The sequence below is a fragment of the Phocoena sinus genome, chromosome 8, assembly GCF_008692025.1.
Source record: "Phocoena sinus isolate mPhoSin1 chromosome 8, mPhoSin1.pri, whole genome shotgun sequence".
NCBI classification, from domain to species: domain Eukaryota; kingdom Metazoa; phylum Chordata; class Mammalia; order Artiodactyla; family Phocoenidae; genus Phocoena; species Phocoena sinus.
In genome coordinates, this window is record NC_045770.1 from 107,419,401 (window position 1) to 107,439,578 (window position 20,178).

The window sequence follows — 20,178 nt, forward strand, 5'->3', positions numbered from 1 at the left end:
TTGGCTGTGTTGACCTGAAGCAAGTGACTTTAACCTCTCTGAGTCTCCGTTTCTTCACCCAGAGAATAGAGACAGTGACTTTCGAGGGCGGGTCTAAATCACAACTGGAACCAAAACAACAAATCCTAAGGGGACACCATTTATTGAGCGCCTACTGTGTGCAGAGGCCTTAAGAGCTTATAATTATGGGGTCATTTAATCATCCTCAAAACAATGCCGTGTGATCGGACGACCTGTTGTCCACGTGGGCACAGAAGGGGAAACGGAGGCACCAAGGGTCAGGAGGGAGGGGTGGAGGCGGCATGGAGCCCAGGGGGTCTGGATGGACTGTGGTGAGGATGCAGGTAAAGCACTTGCCCCGGTCCTGGCACACACAGGGGGAGTCACCCGCCTCCTGCTGCCCTGGGGCCACCCAGGACTGTCTGGGCTCACCGTGGTGGGTGAAGGGCACGTGCCCCACCCGGCGCTCCTGTGCTGTGTCCCAGCTGTCAGTCACACGAGGGAGCAGCATATGCTTTCGGGTCAGCGAGTCCCACATCAATGGCACACATGGAGAAGCACCGCGTGACCCAGGACAGCGCAAACACGCCTGGTTTGAGAGTTCTGCCTGCCAGGGTCACACGTACACATGCACTCGTAATGGACATGAGCTACGGTTGATAAAGAGGACTCGGGACAGAACCATGTATTTCCCACCAGAATCACACCCAGTGAGGCAGGAGAGGCCTGGGCAAAGACGGGGGGGACCTGAGTCGGCCCGAGAAACTGGTGAAAACACAGCCCAAGTTCCTGCTAGCTCAGTAGGGCTGTTCAGCTGGCCTTCCGCGTCTCCTCTCACCCCTCCTCAACTGGTGTTGGCTTAGTGTCACCCATGCTATTTAAACTGCTTTTTTAAAAGGGCTGAACGTATGAAAGTTAAATGATACCACGTTAGACCGCATGTACTTAACCAGGGCTGTGTGATCCACAAGTTTTCCTTCCTCCAGCTGGTAGTAGATCACCTCCAAATCCACGCATCCAACCATCCGCCCACCCATTCCTCCGTCCATCACCCATCTACCTCATCCATCCATCCATCCACCCACCCACCCATCCATCCATCAATCCATTCACCTATCCATTTCATCCACCACTCACCAAACTATCCATTCATTTATCCCTCCACCCATCCATCCATGCATCACTCTGGCCACCCATCATTCTTTCCATCCATCCGTCTATCCATCCACCTGCCTGTCCTTTCCTTCCATTCTACGTCCACCATACATTGAGCAGCCCCTGTTTTACACAGGTTCTGTACTGGGCAGGCAATGAGGATCCAGAGAGGGTATTACGGTCCTTCTCCTACTAGATTCTCGGGCACTGGGAGGAAGAGCCTTACAAATGCAAAGACAAGCCAGCGAGCAAGAGCCCTAGGGGATGAGACTAGGACAGCGCTGTTTGTATCGGGGAGAAAAGAGTCAGGGAAGAAATCACAGGGTGTAGGAGCAGGGGAGGAAGGGACATATGCGCTCAGCCTGCCAGTGTCCTTTCCTCCTTCTGGGGATAACACACTTAGCCCCAGTTTAGTGGACGTGCTGTGCCCAGTCCCCTCACAAGGATGGGCCATGGGATCCTGGTCTGGCAATGGGTCCAGCCTACCCCCTTGGTCACCATGACTTAATCAGTTCATCGAGACCCAGTCCTAGGAACTCTCTCTCACGTGATTAGGAAAGAGGCTCTCTCCTCTTTCTACAGGCTGCCCAAATTCGCTGAACCGTAACCTGGTGCTGTTGGATGGCCACCTCCACGTGGTACGGGGAGAGCCTGCCGAAGAACAGAATTCATACAGAGGATGCCAGAGGAAGCGGATGGAAAGAGAGCTTCCTGATGCTCTCTGAACACCTGGATCCAGTCCACGCCTGAAGCTCTTATTCTTGACCTTTAAAGCTATTATGTCTCCTTTTTGGCTCCAGCCAGGTTGAACTTGATGTTTACCATTTGTAACCAAGAGGCCTGACAGATACGAGAGGTAATATTCCACGCTTCAGGACACAGGTTCTGACCTGGTAGAAGGTCCAGGATCTCAGAAAGATGGTGAGAAATCTGATGGAACTTTGGAACCCCCAGCCAGGGCCCCCAGGGTGGCTGGTATAAGTGTGCAGGCACGACTCACCATTGGCAAGTCCCTTCCACTCTACAAGCCTCAGTTTCTCCGTGTGTGAATAAAATTTTTCTTACTTAGAGCATTCCCCCACCGCCCCCACCGCCAGCTGTGCTCAAATGACATCGTCCACGTCTTGCATCCTGAGCTGCTCTGGGTGAGGTGGGGGTGGGCAGTTGTGGAGGGGAGGTTGTCCAGATGCGGCGCACATTATGAAAACAGGAAGAAGGCTGTTCCTTGGGACGTGCTATGGCAAAGTGGCCAGCTGTCTACCCCAGCGTCAGTTCGCTCCACTTTTTTCCACAGGTTGTCTGGAATAAAGGCTATAACGCTCAGCCTTCCTTAAGATTAGGTTGTGGCCAATAGTTGGAAGAATAGTTGACACTTTGCATGTCCTTAAAAAGAGGGAGTGTGGTTTTGTGTCTTCTCCTTTCCTCTGCTGGAATGTGGATGCAACGGGCGGAATCTAAGCAGCTGCCTTGAACCATGAGGCAGTCTGTTAAGGATGATGGAGCAGCAAGACGGGAAAAGCTTAGATCCTCAAGCGCCCAGAGCCCCCACCCCAGCGTTGGACCATCTTCCTCTGTCTCCTCTAATGTGACAGAGGAACCAACCTCTACCTCATTTAAGCCATGGTTCTCGTACGTTTTCCGGTCACGTCGAGATGCTCCAGCTGAGGGGGAGGAGATGTAAAGGGGGTAGGAGGGTCTCCTTCTTCCAAGATACACATGTCTGGACTTTTGACACTAAATTGGAAAGCATCCTATGTATTAGAGTTCTCCAGCCACGCCTCACTTGTATATCTCCAGGCCCAGACCTGAATCACTAAAATACTTCCTACTCCTAAGCAACCACTCTTTCTCAGATGGGTTCTCGTCAGGGTTTTAATATCAAAACCATAGAAGCCGCATGTGGAAATAAAGGCGCCTGGGAGTATATGGGGCAGCTGTGCCCGTGGCTGCTCCCACAGGTAGGGGGGGTGTTCCTCACTTGTTAAAATGTACCTGTCGATTTCCTTTTTGTTTCATAACAACTCCATTTTGTCACACTCTAATTTTAGTGGCAATGTTTTGTTCCAATCAGCGATCATTTTGGAAAAGTAGGCTGCTGGAAGAGTTCTTGGCATACAAAATGACAAGCAATATTTTAAACGGCATAAGACTGATGATTTTTAACTGAATCTAAATCTGTTTCGGGCTGGTTAACTCTCGTTAGAAAATAACGAGCTCTTTCAGATTGGCTGTCCGTTCTGCTAGCTCCAACGTGGCAGGCCTGTGTGGTGGGGCCTCCTGGGCGCTGGCCTGGATCACTGGGGGCAGCAGGCAGGGTCCCTGCCCTGGGGAGCCGCGCACAGTCAGGGGCGGGGACACACATGTGGGCGGAGGTGTCACAGCAGAGTGCCCACTGAGGGCTGGGCTTCGTGCACCACAATGCTGGCTGCAGAGAAGATGCCAGGCCAGACGGGGCGAGGGTATCACTGCAGCCTTCCAGCCCCACTCCTGCCCCAGCTCAGGGAGGCACCAGCCACACTGACCTCACTCTTCCAGAGTCAAAATTCCAGGGTGTGGCGAAGCCTGGCAGGTCATCAAAAAGTTGAAACATAGCATTACCATATGACCCAGCAATTCCTCTCCTAGGTGTGTCCCCCAAAGAACTGAAAACAGGGACCCAACCCAACCCTTAGACATGTTCATAACCGCCGAAAGGGTGGAAACAATCCAAACGTCCATCGATGGATGAATGGATAAACCAAATGCGGCACATCCATACAATGGGATCTTATTCAGCGCTAAAAAGGAACGGATGTACACTGACTTATGCTACCACACGGGTGGACTTCCAGAACATTACACTAGGCGAAGGAAGCAAGACACAAAGGGCCACACATTATGTGGTCCCTTTCACCTGAAACGTATAGAAAAGGGAAATCTATAGAGACAGAAAGTAGATTAGGGGGACGATGAAAATGTTCTAAAATTAGACGGCGGTGATGGTTACACAGGTAGGTGGGTATTCTAAACACCACAGAATTGTCCAATTTAAAATGGTGCATTCTGGGGACTTCCCTGGCGGCCCGGTCCAGTGGTTAAGACTTCACCTTCCAATGCAGGGGGTGTGGGTTCAATCCCTGGTCGGGGAGCTGGGATCCCACATGCCTCGGGGCCAAAAAACCAAAACATAAAACAGAAGCAATACAGTAACAAATTCAACAAAGACTTTAAAAATGTTCCACGTCAAAAAAGTCTTAAAAAAAAAAGTGTTAAAAAAAAAATAAAATGGTTCATTTTACGTTATGTGAATTTCACTTCAATTTAAACACATCTGAAAAAAAGATTCCAGAACATTCTGCCCGGGGCTCTGCTTGGCCACCACTGCCTTCCCTCCAAGCCCACACTCCTCGGGTCACCACCTTGGATGCTCTGGGTCTCTCCTGCCCGACCCTGCACGGCCCTGGGCCAAGAAGCAGCGGCGGGTGGGGTGATGGAGACAAAATACACAGGCCTGGTTCAGCGCCGGGGTGGCCACTTGCCAGCTGGGAGACCCGAGAAAGCTGCAGAGCTTCTTGGAGCCTTGGTTTCCTTCCTTGTAAACTGGAGAGAGTCGCACGTCCCGGGCCCCGTTGTGTAAGGTGAGCTCCCCGCCCCCTGTCTGTAAGCGCAGGGGCCACGTCTGGTGGTGGATTTATTCAGGGAGTTGGTCCCGACCCGGCGAGGGATCTACACCAGACCCGGAATTGCTGACAAAATGGCAAGCGAGGCCGACAAGGTCCCTGCTGTCACTCAGGGGACAGAGGAGGAACAGATAGACCCCAACCAGCCAAGGAGTTTCATGCTACCAAGAGGAGGGCAGGGTGGGCCCTTGACGCAGTGTCTGAGCTGAAATCAGAGGCCGGGAAGGAGCGAGCTGGTGGCAAGGGCACTGGAGCTGGGAACAGGGCGGGAACAGAATGTGCGGGCCAAGCTCCCGAGAATGGGTGCGGGCACATGCGCGACTGGCCTCGGAGCAGGCGCTGTTCTAGTGGAGGGGCTGGTCTCTGCGGGAGAGAGCCCCGCCCCCTACCCCCCCCCCCCCCAATCTCCCGAGTAGGCGGGCACCACACTGCGCTCTTGATTGGCTCAACAAGCAAAGGGAGGGAGCGGCCATGGGTCGGGGGTTTCCTGGGCGGGAGTGCAGGGCTGCAGAAGCCTCAGGCCTTGGGGAGCTCCGAGAGGGAGGAGCGAGAGGGGGCCTTCCCTCTGCCCCCGGCCCTCTGTGACCCACCATCCCGGATTCACGGAGCCTGTGCAGGAACCTGCACACAGAGCTCGCAGGCTCTGCAAACAGCAGACAGCCGAACGCACCACGCTTGTTGCTAGGACGGGAAGAGGCAGGGAGAGCTTCCGGGGGGAGGCGGCCCTTGGATCAGGCTTGGTGGAGAAGCAGGGCTTTTGCCAGAAGGAAAAGAGCTCACGCTCAGAAGAGCCCGGGGCCCCACGCTGGCTGCGTGGGCCTTGGGGAGGAAGCTTCACGCTCCCCACCGCCTGCGCCGCAAACCCGGCGGCAGGGCCGCTGCTGGTGCCCGGCTGGCCTGCCCTGGTGTGCACAGTGCGAGTCCCGGCCACACTGGGGGACACAGCGGGTCACCCTGGGCCCAGGAGGCCACTCTGCGGCTGGATCCTGACTGCCGTGCAGCAATGGACCGGGGCCCCTGCGCCACACGGAGACGCCAGGTGCCTCTACGGGGGTCACGTGAGTTCTCACCAGGCCCAGCAGGACCGTCTGCGGGCGAAGGGACCGAGCACAGAGAGGGCAGGTGACGTCCCCAGGTCACTGGGCCAAGCCGGGGTCCCCACCAGTGCAGAGCCACGGACATCTCTGCCCCTGCGGGGAGCCCCTCCAGGCAGACCCTGAAGGCGGAGGCATGACCCTCAGACATGAAGGGTCACTGGACACGAGTCCAAAGGTGACAGACCTGGCCCCATTCAGCCAAGCAATGCCCCAGAAACTGGACTTGTCCTGTCGGTGCCAAGTCCCTGCCAGTGTCCGGGAGGCAGGTCTCCAGTGTGGCAGCAGAGGGCGCCGTGCTGAGCACCCGGTGTGCTGGGCGCCGCCACCCTGAGCCTCTGGGGCTGCCTGCGGGGTTTGTCCACCCTGGTTAAAAGTCCCTCTCTCCCCTCCTGTAACTCAGGGGTGGGCTCTCCTCCGTGGAATCCAGGCCCCCCACCCCAGGTGTCGGCCAGTGCGAGAGGGGTGGGGTGGGTGAATGAACGAGTGGGTGAATGACCGGCCCCGGGGCTCCGGTCTCCCGTACCGGGGGAGCGTGTCCTAACACCCGGACCCGCCAGGCCTCTGTTCCCGGCAGTAAGTAGGGCAGCCCCGTGCACCTGGCAGCCGGCAGGCGATGCCAGCCGCCCTTCTTTGCTCTCACAAGTGTCCCCGTTTGGATGGTAAATGATGCGGTCTCCCTGGCAGTGAGACTCCTTCTGGGAGCGTCCACGAGAAACGCCGGGAGCTTCAGGAATAAGAAGTGGGTCAGATCATCGCTGGGCTTCTGTCTCTGTGCCAGGGCTCAAGGACAGCTCGGCCCCGAAGCCAAGCGGGAGCTGCACGTTTACCTGAGTGGGTGTTCAAGGGACACACCGCGCAGCTGGGGCCCGTGGCGGGGGCTCCTTGAGCCTCTGGAAGAGTCCACGGCACTGTGTGTATGCACACACGTGAGCACGTGTGCACACGTACGGTGCACCATGCCGGCGTGCGTGTGTACGTGTGTGTGTGCAGCTCTCATCGACCCTCACTGAGGTCTGTGACCCCTGCCCCCAATGCTCTGACCTGTGCCAGTGGGAGAGGCTCCAACACACATGGCGTCCTGCAGACCCGGGAGGCTGCAGGCACGAGGCTGCCCCCATTTCCCACCCCGACGCGGGTCACGGAGGGGACCACTGTGAGGGTGTGACCTCTGGGTGGCATGTCACAGCAGGTATGTGGCACGACCTGGGACCCCCATCTCTGATGGGCAGCGTGCAGTGGGGGACCAGGTCAGATAAAGCTCTGGTCCAGGGGAGAGAGAAAGTTCTAGTTTCCACTCCAGTATCCCAACATGTGGGATCAGAGCTTGGCCTTCCTCTCACTGTTCTTTCCTCGGTGTTCCTTCCGGTGAATAGAGAGCCACCAGCCCAGCCCCTGCCCCAATAACAAAATCTAGGAACACGATGCAGGCTTGGGGAGGCCCTCGGGGCGACTGCTAACATCGCTACTGATCTGCTTGGGTGGGAACTTCCGGAGCCCATCAAGGTCATGGTCAGGCACTGTCCTGGATTAGCTGTCCGGCTAAATTAGTTGACAACCCCCTCCCCCTCCCCCACTGCCGGCCCTAAAGACCCATTTGGATGGACGTCATCGTGCGGAGAAGGCCAGTGAGCCCGGGTCCCCAGCGTGACTGCCAGGAAGTTACTTAACCTGTAGTGTCCCTTCTCTGTAAAATGGGCCCTTTGTATCCCGCAGAAGACACTTGGGAAAAAGACCGGCACTTTGAGAAGCTGTAAACCATTTGCAAACCAGAAGCACTGCGGTGACAAAGTGACTTTGGTGTCAGTTTTCTTAGCACTAATCAGAAGGTGGGGGCTTCCCTCTCCTTAGAAGAAGGCCCCCAAAGAGTCCTCCCTGCTCCTCCCCACACAGCACCCCAGGGGTTAACAGGCTCAGGGGACCCTCCACTGTCCTGAAAGGAGGGGAGGGAGGGACGCGGGCAGCCCCACGGGAAGAGGGCACTGTTCAGAGACACGGAAGCTGGGGCGCGCTCCCCACTGCTAATGCTAAAATGCAAGGGCAGCTGGCTCCCTGGGCACCTGACAAAGGAAGGTGCTCAGCCCGGGGTGGGGGTGGGGCTCCACGGAGAAGCCCAGGGGCGGCTCCTCTGCACACATGGAGGGCAAACTGAGAACCTTCTGGATTCGGGTGAAGGGCATATTTGCATCATAAGCAGGGGCCGCTGGGGCACATTCGCCACAGTCAACAGCTGTGCCGAGTTGGACCACGTTCCTGGGGCATCTGGCTGCATTCGGCAACGATGTCTCAACACAAGTCTGTAACGGAGACAACCTGGAGCCGGGGCTCCCGCTGCAGGGGGGCACCGGAGCCTGTGTCTGGTCGCAACAGGCTTCCGCAGCCTGGCTACCGCTCCGCGCCCATCCTAGCAGGTGGTCCACGGTGCAGGTCAGCCTGGCCCACGGTGGTCAGCACGGCCACTGCTGAGCCGAGTTTAGAGCCCTATCCTTGGGTGGGGGGAGGCTGGAGGGTGCATCAAAAACAACATACTCCCGGGCTTCCCTGGTGGCGCAATGGTTGAGAGTCCGCCTGCCGATGCAGGAGACACGGGTTCGTGTCCCGGTCCGGGAAGATCCCACATGCCGCGGAGCGACCTGGGCCCGTGGGCCATGGCCCGCTGGGCCTGCGCGTCCGGAGCCTGTGCTCCGCAACGGGAGAGGCCACAGCAGTGAGAGGGCCCGCGTACCGCAAAAAAAAAAAAAAAAAAAAAAAAAAAAACAAAAAACACATACTCCCTGTAGCCAAATCCAACCTCAGCTGAGCTGCAGGAAAAACTCCCAATGCGCCACAGTCCGTGCCATCAGGAATTAGGAAACCCTGGGTGTTTTCAAAACACGGTGCCTTTGTTTAAAGATGGCAGTCCTCTAGAGGGTGAGGGATCTCTGAGTATAAGCCCTAAACGCATGCCCTCGGGGACCAGGTGGAGGCAGGTGGTGGCGTATCCAAGTCAGCAGAGCCTCTAGGAAAGTTTAGGGACCCAATGCAAAATGAAAATGGGGGTGGGGTGGGGGTGGGGAGGGTGTGCAAAATGATGAAGAATTCCAGGATGGCGACTTGGGAGCGTTAAAGAGGCGAGGGCCTGTGCAGCGGCGGGTCTCGCCTGCCCCTGGAGCCAGTCCCTGCTGATTTGAGAAAGGTGTATTCTATGTCCCCAAGTCCCCCTGCCCCGAGGGCTATAGGCAGGTCCTATCTTTAGGGAGCCGCAGAGAGCTGCACCCCGAGAGGACCCTTGGGGACTCCCTGAAGGAGATAGACGGGATACAGTCAGATGTCTGTCCCGGACATCATGCAGTTCTAGGGCTGAAGACAGAGAAGAGGTGGCTTCACGCTGGGCAATGTACCAGGGCAAGATGATTAAAGGCGACGCATCCTGAGGACATGGACACAGAGCTTTTACATTGTGGGACTTCCCTGGTGGCGCAGTGGTTAAGAATCCACCTGCCAATGCAGGGGACACAGGTTCGAGCCCCTGTCCGAGAAGATCCCACATGCTGCGGAGCAGCTAAGCCCATGCGCCACAAACTACTGAGCCTGCGCTCTAGAGCCCGCGAGCCACAACTACTGAGCCCACGTGCTGCAACTTACTGAAGCCTGTGCGCCTAGAGCCCATGCTCCACAACAAGAGAAGCCACCGCAACGAGAAGCCCGCATACCGCAACGAAGAGTAGCCCCTTCTCAGCACAACTAGAGAAAGCCCGCGTGCAGCAACGAAGACCCAACGCAAGCAAAAATAAAGAAAAAAAAAAATTGTGAGGCTGCTCGCTGAAGTGCTACTTGCAACAGCAAAGTGGATAGCTGATAGCCAGTGTCATGTCAATGTCACATCAATGACATCAGTGATGGACATTGTCCATCAATGGCTCAACCACGACGGCTTCCAGAATGGTGTTTCGGAAGACTGTTTTCAATCCATGACACCAAGTCCTTTGTCACTTGGGAAAGAGAAAAAGTAGGATCCATAATTTAAAAGGATGCATTCAACTTTGTTAATATGCATTTTTACTCAAGAAGGGACCAAAATTTAGGGTGGGGATTATCAATGTGGGGTAGGATTATGAGTGATTTTTGTTTTCTTTGTACCTTTCTATGTTTTCCAAATTCACTGCAGGACCAGACACGACGAGTATGATAACATGTTAATTTAAAAAGCGAATGCCTCTCCAAAGATTATACACAAACGGCCAATAAGCACATAAAAAGATGCTCAACGGGCTTCCCTGGTGGCGCAGTGGTTGAGAGTCCCCCTGCCGATGGAGGGGACACAGGTTCATGACCCGGTCCGGGAGGATCCCCCACGCCGCGGAGCGGCTGGGCCTGTGAGCCATGGCCGCTGAGCCTGCGCGTCCGGAGCCTGTGCTCTGCAACAGGAGAGGCCACAACAGTGAGAGGCCCGCGTACCACAAAAAAAAAAAAGAAAAGAAAAAAGAAAAAAAAGAAAGGTGAAACAGAGTTACCACGTGACCCAGCAATTCCACTCCTAGGTGTGCCCAAAAAGAACTGAAAACAAGTGTTCAAACCGAAACTTTTACACGAATATTCACAGTAGTACTGATTCAAAAGCCAAAGAGCAGAAACCCAGATGTCCATCAACTGATGAATGGATCAACAAAACGTGGTCTACATTTACAAGGAAATATTATCCAGCCTGAAAAAAAAAATGAAATTCTGACACCTGCTACAATATGGATGAACCTTGAAAACATTACGCTAAAGCAAGTCAGTCACCAAAGACTGCATATAGCAGCCTTCCATTTATAGGAAATGTCCAGGATGGGCAAATCCGTGGAGACAGGAAGTAATGAGTGACTGCTAGGGGCTGGGGGGAAGTGGGGGATGGGGAGTGATTGCTAATGGGACAGGTTTCTTTCTGGGGTGATGAAAATGTTCTGGAATTAGATAGTGGTGATGTTTGCACAACCTTGAGACTAGACTAAAAGCCACTGAATTCTACACTTTAAAAGGGTAAGTCTTATGGTTTGAGAAGTTCATCTCAGTTTAAGGAGATAGAAAGGTGGGTGCCACGTCTGAAGTCCTTCAGCTCGTAGAGGGAAGTAAAATGAGGCAGAAAAGGTTTGAACGTCCAGCACTGATCTTACACCTGATTTGACTAAACACTTTTTTTTTTTTTGCTGCGCTGCATGGCATATGGGATCCTCGTTCCCCGACGAGGGATCGAACCCATGCCCCCTGCAGTGGAAGTGTGGAGTCCTAACCACTGGACCACCAGGGAAGTCCCTTGTTTAACCACTTGGAAGCTTCTGGAAGCTGCATTTGCTGAACACGAGTGCTAACTCTCGATTTACGTCTGTGGATGTGCCCAGGCTGCCACTTCCTGCCCTGTCTCCAGGCTCTCTGGTGCCAGGTCCTCTAGGAACCGGGCTCCTCCCTCTCCTGGCGTCCCCAGGCCCACAGACCCTACCCGGCTGGGGACAGGGGATATTCAGAGCGTCCTCCCAGATGCTCTTCTTTGGCTGTATGATTCGTTGAAGCAGGAGGCTGGCCCTTACACATCTCCTTTACAATATGCATGTCTTACATTTAATCTGCCAACGTGAGAGTTCATCTTTCCCAGCATGCAGCCCCCATAAGCCATGTTTATTCATTATCCCCGGATCTGTTTCCTATCGTCTATTTCAGAGGAGTCAGAAACAACATCTTAACTCAATAACAGAGCACCATATGACGCTTCCGTTCTCCAAAATGAGCCACGGCTCACTCTGGGGGGTAGCCCTTGGGTCCTGTCTGTGTCCCAGATAGAGGGGAGCTCCTGGCCTGGCTAACCATCCCTAAACCGGGTGCCCAGGGAGAGGCCGCGGGTCTGTCCTCACTAGAATGACAGATGGCAGGTCAGTGGCCACCCGCACACACTGGGAGCAGCTCATTCATCCCACCTCTTGCAGGCATGACAACACCCGTCTTCTGGGGCCCCCAAGAGGCCAAGTCACTCATAACATGGACAAGGGGGATGGGGGCAGTCGACTGCTCCAGCAGGATGCCCTAACCCCAGCACCACTCCGCCAGCTTCTGCCGGGTGGGCTGGAGGTCCAGTTCCCTGTATTTGCAGGCGGGAGGACAGGCAGAGACGGAGGCCACTGTGTCTCTGGGTCAGTTGAAGGGACTGCTCCCTGAACGTTCCTCCAGCAGCCAGACCTGAAGACACCCTGGCCTGGATGTCGACGATGCTGGTCTTGTCTTAGGTATCACAGTAGGCCCATTGCCTTCCCTGCTGTCCACAAACTCCATGGTTTTAAAGAGATCTCATCCAGTAGAGCTGGGGAGGTTTAAAGTGGGAGAGGCTCCACAACAGGAATTGGGGTGAGCTGTGTGTGAGAGGGAGAATGGGTATTGACCCCACCCTCATGCAAGGTCCACCCATCTACCTGTCCGTCCGTCCATGTGTCCATCCACCCATCCATCCATCTGTCTGTCCATCCATCCACCCATCCCTCCATCTCTCCATCAATCCATCCATCCGTCCATCTGTCCATCCATCCATCCACCCAAACCTTCACCCATCTGTCCATTCACCCATCCACTCCCCCATCCACTCATCCATCCCAGAAGTACTTTCTCAGCACCTGCTCCATTTCAGGCCCCACGTCCAGTATGGGGAGCACCAACGTGAACCCGCTGTATCCTCCTGGTTCTTTGCCCTCACAGAGGACAATACACCTTGGTCAACTGACCTTACAAACCGTATTTACAAACTAGCTTACGGCCCCTCTCCTTCCATCCCCTTGGCTTGCACCAAGTGTACTGATGAAATCTGCCCCAGAGCAGAGGACAGCCCTGGGGCTGACCCTGAGAGGCTTCCAAATGCTGGTGGGTCAGCGTGCAGCCTGGGCAGGGAACAATCTCGGGACAGAGAACACAGTCACTGCCCTCGGACTCAGACAGAAGAACGGCCCCACTGGGGATGGGATTGTGTGACAGGAGGGCGTCGGGGGGGGGGGGGGCGGGGGAGGCATCTGCAAAGTCCCAGGTGGAGCAGAGCACGGCACATGGCTACCACTCTTCACCACCATCACAGACTGAACTGTATCCCCAGGTTCGTGTGTTGATGCCCTAACCCCCACTATGACTGTATTTGGAAATACGGTTTTCAGGGAGCCGATTAGAGTTAAATGAGGCCATAAGTGTGGACCCTCATCCAACAGGACTGGTGTCCTTACAAGAAGAGGGAGAGACACCAGGAATGTGCGAGAACAAATAAAGGCCACATTAGGACACGGGGAGAAGACAGCCATCTACACGCCGAGGAGAGAGGCCCCAGGAGCCCTGCCCACACCTGGATCGCAGATTCCAGCCTCCAGAACTCTGGGAGATGAATATCTGTTGTTTTAAGCCCCCGGTCTGTGGTATTTTGTCACGGCAGCCCTTTCCTGCCCACTGCCATCCACACAGGTGACCCAGGGTGGGAGTCAGGAGTGTCCCCGACCCCCGTGAGAATCTCGGTGACACCCGCCCCCCTCCCCCCAGAACACTGGCCCGTAGTGACCACCACTGTGCAAGGTGACTGGGGACAGAGCTGCAGACACCATATCCTGTAGCATCAGGAGGGGCCGTGGGGAAGCAGGGCAGGGCTGGTACCAGCATCAGCAGGTTGCCATGGTAACCAGGGGCAGGCCATCGCTGCTGCGGGGAGGGAAGAGGGCCTGGGTCCCAGAGTGACGTCAAGGACTGAATCCTCTCGACGGAAGCAGACAGACCTGGCAGATATCTATTTTGGGGGCGAGCCCGAGCGTGGAAACCGGTATTTAAAACACAGAGCAGCTGCTTGGAGACAACAGCACACACACCAAGGGCGGCGAGGCTCCAAGTGTATTTAATAAATGGCGGTAAAAGAAAGAAGCGGGGAGGCTGTATGCTTCTGCCACGGTTGTTTAACAAAACACAGTCATTAGCAGCCAGGACGATGAATTCCCATATTAATTTTATGTTCCGCTAGGGAGCAGTGAACTCCTTCAGAAGCCGGCTCTTGTCTCTATTAATATTTTAAATTCCAGTTGTGCTAATGGAGGCGTTTGCCTGTATTTTTAAATGTTCTAAAGATAACAAAAAACATTCCATTTTGGAACCGACCGTGCCCACTATGACATCTCGCAGACGGTTCACACGCACCGTGACTAATGGGACGCCTGTTTCGTAGCGGCGACCGCGCTGGCTGCTGCCTGTGGTTCCAACCAGAGCTGCCCGGAGGTGCGGTGGACCCTCCCACCCCTACCTTGTCTCCCAGGGTGAAGGCGGGTCACAGCAGTGGCCTCCGCCCTGGGTCCAAGAGGCCAGGCTCTCTGGCCTCCCAGCTGAAGGGGAGGCTGCAGTCGTGGCCTGCAGAAGCCCAGCCCCCCCTCCTTTGCTGGTCGAGCACCAGACTGGCCTTGGCATTGCCCTCCTCCCGCAGCCCTGCCCAGGCCCGGCAAGTCACACGAGCACACCCATCCCCGAGCGGCAGAGAATGGTTCTACATATGACCCAAGTCAACCTAATCAGGACCAGTCCTGGACATCTGCAGAGGAGGCAGGGGAGACCCAATTCCCTCTCTCCCAACCCCCTCTCTCTCTCTGCTGGACCTGGATCTAGCCCAGGGTTCCCAGGGGCCAGCCTGAGAGGTGAGCCGGCCAGAGAATAAAGCCTCCAGGCGTGCAGGATACCTCTGCCCAGCCCAGCCCAGACCCCGGCGTAGCCCTTGAGCCCCGGGGCTGGACCCAGGCTGCGGGCCTGATGGCTGGAAGGGAGGACCTCAGGGCATGCTGCCGCCGGACAGACTCCTGGGAGGACCTGGGCCGGGGCTGCTGGGCCCCATGTCCACTCACCATCCCGCCCCCAAACTTGAGGGCGGCCTGAAGATGGCAACTGAGAGTTTTGGGTGTGAACCCTGCAGTGGGGTAAAGGGAGGTCTCTGGTGGGCCTTGGGGTGTCCAGCCGGGGAAGCTCCAGAAGGCAGCCCAGAGCAGCCCCCCTGGCTTAGGGGTTGCGGGAGACCCTGGGCTTCACTCAACACCTTCCGGGGGTGGGCCACACAGGGCACTCTGTTTTGAAGGTGAAGGCCCGCCGTGGCCTCGGGCATCGCTCCCATCAGGTCACGGCACCTGAAACCAAAGATGAGCCGGATTCCCGTCCGCTGGGTGCGAGGAAACAAACGCTCAAACAGCCGTCTGAGCTTCAGGGACCGTTTGGATTCTGGGTGGGGCTCAAAGAGCAGGGATCCCGCTATCAGCAGAGGGGCCCCCGATGGGCTGGGCATCCCACCGTGCTGTGGAGAAGGACCTGAACCCCCAGCTCCCTCCTAAGGGTGAGCGAGACTGTGCAGGTGTTTGCAGTAGTGGGGCAGACGGGCGGGCCAGGACAACTTTCATGTAGACACAGAACTGGTATGAAGACCTGAGCACCTCACCAATGCCAAGGGCGACTAGATGGAATTGCTGTTTCCTATCAGCTTTTCGCTCCTCCCCGCAGTTCTGGTGGAGGAGGGTGGCCTCATGGAACTCAAGAGCCGGCCAGTCCTCTCTGTGGTCACCTTGGTGGTGGTCACCTATGGAATGCAGGGGGGAGGGGCTGTTAGACCAAGACCCACAGGGTTGGGTGGAGGTGGGACAAGTGAGCATGATAAGGACCCACTCCTGCTGTCCAGGTTACCACATGCCCTCAGAGAGCATCGAGGCGGCTGGTACTGCACCACTCTTATCGGGGCACCAACTCTGTAGATACGCATGATAAATGTGCGATGGGTGTGCGGGGAGGGGCGTGTACATAATTAACTGTCCATTTCCTCCAAATTTCCACCCTCCACGCACACACAGTAACATCGTCACCCGTGGCACCTTGCTGTCAGTTCTCTGGGCTGATGCACGCAAAGAGGTGAGTTTTTATAAATCGGGACTCACCTCCGTCTCTCCTGCACAGAAACAGAAAATCCTACAACTACGCTCCTTCCCCCTGACCCTGTGCACACATCACCTTCACGTCCTTCCCAGGTGAAGAAACCTATGCAGAGCCGTTGAGTCACCCGTGCCAGCTGGGAGGCAGCGGAACTGAGAAGGAGCCTGGGCCGGCCCTGAGTCCCCATCACTCCGGGAGGACGCGCGCCAGGAGTAATCGGTGGTGGTGGGACTCCAGGAACCCACGCCGGGCACTCCGTAGGGAGGCCGCCCGGATGTGGGGCCAGGACAGAGCACAGAGCGTTAGAAGTTCTCAGCACCCGGCCTGGTGCCGAGATGTGGGTGCTTGTGTGTAACTCACGGGCTGACTTCCTGCCCTGCTTATTCCACGAGCCGGATGAGGCTTTCCACGGAGGAATGCCTGTTGGAAACACACATGGTCCTAAGAAATCAGAAGCAAGGTTAAATGAGCAAGTGCGTCACTTGCTAAATAAATAACCACCACGCTCTTCATGGAACCGAGTGGAGCTTATTATCAACGAATCAGCCAACGATCAGGCGCCACCGTTTCCGTCTGCTCTTGGCTACCCTTGGCCTCTGATCTCTGTCATCAGAGAGGCGGCGAGAGATCAGGTGGTCCCACTCACAGGCGTAAAGTGCCCCGAGCAGGTTTCTCCATCCTGCTGGTCCTTCCTGGAATCATTCCCCTGTCACGCAGTGCACGTGAGTGAGATCTGTCAGCTAAATGTTCACTTTACAGTCTGTCAAAGTGGTCCTCCACGAAAGACAAAGCGTCTCAGGGCTCAAACCAGCCAACTCTGTACGGAAGGAGCTCGCTGCACGGAAACATTTAAAAAATATTTTCTGCCATCTTCTGGATTCTATGTATATTCAACACAGTTTTCAACATTAAAAAAACAGGCGCTATAAAAAGTGCTAATTGTGAAAGCAAAGAATGGAGAAGTTGGACTTCATTTAAAAAATTTAAAAACCTTGTTAAAAGACGCAGCAATGCAAAGGCTAAGTCACAGGCTGGGAGAAGTGCGTGCAACATATATCTAACCAAGTACCGATAAGTAGACTCTGTAAAGGACTCCTGCAAGCCAATGATGGAAAGATAAACAGCCCAATTAAAAATGGACAAAAGATTTGAACCGATACTTCTCAAGGGAAGCTATACATGAGGTAAGAAAGCACACGGAAAGGTGTTTAATAACAGTAGTCGTCAGAAAAGTGCAAATTATACCCGCAGTAAGAGATTCTCCACCCCCATTAAGAATGGCTGAAATTAAACAGACCGGCGTTACCAAATGTCACTGAGAAGCGGAGCCACCGGAAGGCGCACGCACTGGGGGTGGGAGTACACAAGAAGGCACGGCGGTTTGGACAACTGTTTGGTAGTTCCTTATAAAATTAAACACACTCCTACCTTGTGACCCGGTAGTTCCGCACCTCGGTGTTTCTCCAAGAGAAAGGAAAACACGTCTGGAGAAAGACTCGCACGAAAATGTTCATAGCAGCTTAAGTGACGAGCCCAGACTGAGAAGCAACCGAAACATCTATCCCCAGGAGCATGAATAAACATACTGGGGTATAAATATACAGCCGAACACTCTCCTTCGGCAGCAAAAATTTACAGCCCGGCAGCAGCGTTCGGCTGCGTGGAAGACGCCGGGCTCAGGAGCACGTGCCGTAGGTTCCAGCTCTGAAATTCAACAGCACAGGCTAAACCGATCTCTGCTGACAAACTGAAACCGAGCAGACCCTGTGGGGACTTCCTGGAGACAGAACCCCCCCCCACCACCACCCCTCGTGTAGCTTTGCCTCTTGTTTGTAGAAAAGCTTCAGCTTCCCAGACCCTCCCCGAGTTCCCAAGAGCAAATGTCATCAGAGAAATGCAACACCAAAGGGAAACAGTCGAGCAAGACAAAATAATAATAGTTTAGCCGTAAAACAGTCAAAGACCTTTAGTTCCTCCTCAGGGGCTATAGATGATATCCTGAGTCATGTCCCTGAGTCGTTTTGCAGATACTAAAGTGCCCACCAGGTGGAGGAAGTTAATTGCAAGCTGACCACCAGCACGTAGACCCCAGACTGAACGGAACCAGAAGGTTGATGACTGAGATTCCTGAAACATCACCCTGTTACCTCAGCACCAACCAGTCGGCGAACTGTGTACGAGCCGATCACGTACCCCATGACTCTCTCGCTCAGACTGTCTTTCAAAACCCTTCCCTGAGAGCCTTCAGGGTGTTCGGGGCTTTTGAACATAAGCTGCCCGTTCTCCTTGCCGGCCTCACATCGGCCACGTGCCACGAACACTGGCCTCTTCCTTCACCACAACCTGGTATTAGTAGATTGGCTTGGCTGCACGTCGGGTGAATGAACCCAACTTCGGTTCGGTAACAGAATCAGAACCGTGGTTGCCTCCTGTTGGGAGGTGGGTGACTGGAAAGTGGCCTGAGAGACCTTTCTGGGGTGATGGACAGGTTTCACCTCTTAACAGCAGTTGGAGACACGGGAGGAGACGTTTGTCAAAATGCACTGAACTCTTCTATAACCCGTGCATTTTTTACCGCACGTAAACCATACCTTTATAACAGACGATGTTAAGTCATGATCTCAGAAAGCCCAAGGCAAACGGAACCCAATAGGAACCACCTGGACTCTCCCCCACCCTAAAATCCAGCTCGAATGCCATCTCCTTTGCACTGTTCTCTCCCTCCACCCCACTCCACGCCAGGTCACAGCGGCGCCTCCCTCCTCTGGCCAATAATCCACACCATAAGCAGGGTTACCGTGTTCTTATTTACCACCCTTAGTAGACAGAGGATGGTCCCCGCCCCCCCCCCCCCCCCCCCCCCCCCCGGCTCAGAGATGCCCACGTTCGAATCCCCCGTGCCTGTGAGTACATGACCTTACAAGGCAAGAGGGAATTAAGCTTTCTAATTAGTTTAGCCTGACCTGGGTCCTCCAGGTGGGGCCAATCTGACCACATGAGACCTAAAAACTGGAGGGAGAGGAGGCAAAAGGGAGAGTCAGAGAGACGCGGCCTGAGACCCGGCCCACGACTGCAGGCTTTGAGGACAGAGGAGGGGGCCCCAGCCAAGGGATGCTGCGACCTCCAGAACCTGGAAAAGGCAAAGGAATGAACTGTTCCCCAGAGGTTCCGGAAAGGAACACAGCCCAACTGGCACCATGATGAGACTGCCCAAGGGTGCAGCAAAGCCATCGGCCACAAAGCGAACGTGGCCACTTCTGACACATGCACCATGGGTCTAGGATTCTACCAGAAGGCAGCAGGGCACGCGTAGACCAGGCTCTTAGGAGAACCTAGTGCTCTGTGTGTCTCCACCTCTCCTATTTGTTTCTCATACCGTTTTACATAAGTGGTTTCCTCCTACCATTTCAATCAATCCAATCTTTTGGCAATCGCTTTCAGGGCAAGCATCAGCAGGGGCTGTGTCTGGGAGTTCTGCGAGGGGCTGCAGTGACGCGCCTCAGACCTGCTTTGAGCACAGGCCTGTTTCGAGCAGTTTTCACTGAGACAGCAAACCTCGAGTCCTCAGGGAGGGCCCGGCAGGGGCCGGCGGGGAAACACGAAGCTGCCTGTTGATGATGGCGGCGTGAGAGATTGATAAAGCAGTTTCAAGCATTTACTCTCCCCGCAAAGCCCTTTTCAGACGGCTAGAACGCACGCTCCAAGTTTCCCGGCACATGCATAGACCAGCGTTTTAACGCAAAGCTTCCAGGCTGCCCTGCAACCGATTTCTGGTTTGGACAAAGCCCGGTGGGATGGCGTCCGCCGCTCGGAGGATCAGAGAAGCCCTCGGTCCGAAACTCAGCCTTTCTCAGTAACCGCACACCTGCCCGTACCTACCGCGCGCTCTATGTCAGCAACGACGCTGACCCCAGGCCGGACAGAGGTGGACGGACGAGGGTGGGGTCTGCCTTACCTGCCTGGCTCTCCTTGGGCTTGCACTGGACCTCCTCCACACACTCGGCTGGGAACCATCCGATGTGGCCGCGGGCGCTGCCTTCCCAGAAGCCCCCTTCGCCGATGCTCAGAACTAGAGACAGACGGGGAAAGGGGGAGGGGTTAGTGGGCGGGGCTTGGAGGGCGTGGGGTGTGGATGCAGGGAGGAGGGGCCGGCAGCTCCGGTCTATTTGCTGGCTGACCATGCCTCCCTTGGGCCGTAGACCAGGGGCCTGGCAAAGTGTCCCTCGGAGGGGGCACTGCAGAGCCTCTGAGCCCCCAGGTCCCCTCTGCCCCTTAGGCCTGGGGGAGAGGATGTAAGCGCCGGGCGTCCTGGTGTCCTCGTATCTCACAGCACTCGGCGTGTGGCCACTGTG

At 55.4% G+C, this 20,178-nt stretch overlaps 1 protein-coding gene across 1 annotated transcript in view; it reads right to left on the reverse strand.

Annotated features, from left to right (window-relative positions):
- SHANK2 (SH3 and multiple ankyrin repeat domains 2) overlaps nt 1-20,178 on the reverse strand; it is a 544,666-nt gene that overhangs the window by 243,167 nt on the left and 281,321 nt on the right. The window contains 1 exon segment of the mRNA XM_032638880.1: nt 19,782-19,895. Coding sequence (XP_032494771.1) covers nt 19,782-19,895 — 114 coding nt within the window.